The 1,698-nt window shown below is 52.8% G+C and overlaps 1 protein-coding gene across 1 annotated transcript in view; it reads left to right on the plus strand.

Annotated features, from left to right (window-relative positions):
* LOC307076152 (estrogen-related receptor gamma-like) overlaps positions 1 to 156 on the plus strand; it is a gene marked incomplete at both ends in the record, with an annotated part of 6,311 nt that extends 6,155 nt beyond the window's left edge. Inside the window, one exon of the mRNA XM_079737038.1 lies at positions 1 to 156. This exon is cut by the window's left edge and continues 89 nt beyond it. Coding sequence (XP_079593164.1) covers positions 1 to 156 — 156 coding nt within the window.
* Between the last annotated feature and the right edge of the window lie 1,542 nt (positions 157 to 1,698).

The following is a 1,698-nucleotide window of genomic DNA, read 5'->3' on the forward strand; positions in this document are numbered from 1 at the left end:
CCGGAGGACGCGCGCCGGGCCGGCAAGCTGCTCATGACCCTGCCCCTGTTGAGGCAGACCTCCACCAAAGCCGTGCAGCACTTCTACAGCATCAAGCAGGACGGCAAGGTCCCCATGCACAAACTCTTCCTGGAGCTGCTGGAGGCCAAGGTCTGAGCGGAGGCCGGAGAGCCGGGGGGGGAGGACGCCACCAGAGAGCCCGGCCCTAACACCTCCGAGCTCCTCGCTGCGGACCCTAAACCGACGATCAACAAAACAACCACTTTCACTGACCTCAAGATCTCCTCATGAACGACCAGGCGTTAGACCCCCATCCCAACCTGCACCCACCCACCCACCCACCCACCCCGGACCCCCAGAGAGAGGCTTCCTGCGCGTCCTCTCTCAGAACGAGTGCTCCCCCAAAAACACGTGAATACTGAGGGGTCGTGATGGCGGTCCCAGAGGAGGGGGGGGCTCTGACGGACCTCAGTGACCTCCGCCACCGAGGGGAGGGGGGCGTCTAGAGACTGCTTATGAATAACTACTTACTGTACAAAACACTGAACACAAACTATGGTCACTTATGCGTCGGAGAACGGTGAAGTTGAGATTATTGTCAAAACACGATACGAGGACTTTAAGAGAAGCAACGGACAACTATTTATCGTAGTTTCAAGAGTGACTGCAAACCCCCCCCACCCTCTTGGTTCCTCCTTCCTCCTCCGTCACCCTGCCCCCCCCACACACACACACACACTGTTTTATAGGCATTGCAGAAGAATGTGCGGGTGGAGACGATGCGAACGTTTGAGAAACATGACTTTTGACGAGCTACGGACGGACAGGCAGAAGAGAGGAGGAGGACAGCCCTGCCAAAGGACGGACCTTATCCTACTGGAGGATGCCAGCAAACACAAAGGTTTCCATTAGGACTCCTCACACTCCCTGGTCCACTGGAAATACTCACTGATTCGTCCAAACACAGTTCCCCCACCTCCAGCTCCTGCTCTTATGCCTCATCGTTAGTTATTTAATGACCTGTGTCCATCCTACCATAGTATTATCACACACCCTTTAGCCTGGGATACAGGCTGGGCACAGATCTCTGGAGGGTTTCAAACACGCAACCCGCTCTGAGAATTTGATTCACTAAATAGACGCTAGATAAGTTAAATAATGGGTTCCCGACTCCGAGAACTCATCGCCCATACTCAAACGGCCCTTCTTGTGCTTAGCAACATAGCGACGAACAGAACTGCTGCTCTTTATACGTCAGATAGGGTCCAACCATAGCAAAGTATTCCAGGCTTTGAGCCTCTCTGCAAGCAACGTCCATCGTAGCAGCCCCTTCCCATTCGCCCGCCCTGATTCCAGAAGCTAATTCTTCCGGAATCTAATTCTTCCGGAGTCTAATTCTTCCAGCTGCTTCCGATGGAAATGTGCCACGTCAAACACGCTCTCCCCTTTCCTGACTCTTCCTAGCAATCATGTCTTCCAGACTGTCCATGGTTCCTTTGGAAGTGCTTCTCCATGTTTCTATTTTTATTTATGGGTTCATTTATTTTTTTATTCTGTGGAGCGGGAGGCTTCAGTCTTTCATACCAGAGGGGACGGCTTCTCGGTGAGGCTGAACCATCTCTCCTGTCGCTTAGGAACTCCTCGTTTGTTCCTAGCAGGGACGGACAACGATGCTAAGCAAACGATGTAAATAACAAC

Source organism: Pollachius pollachius (assembly GCF_949987615.1).
Source record: "Pollachius pollachius genome assembly, chromosome: 5".
NCBI classification, from domain to species: domain Eukaryota; kingdom Metazoa; phylum Chordata; class Actinopteri; order Gadiformes; family Gadidae; genus Pollachius; species Pollachius pollachius.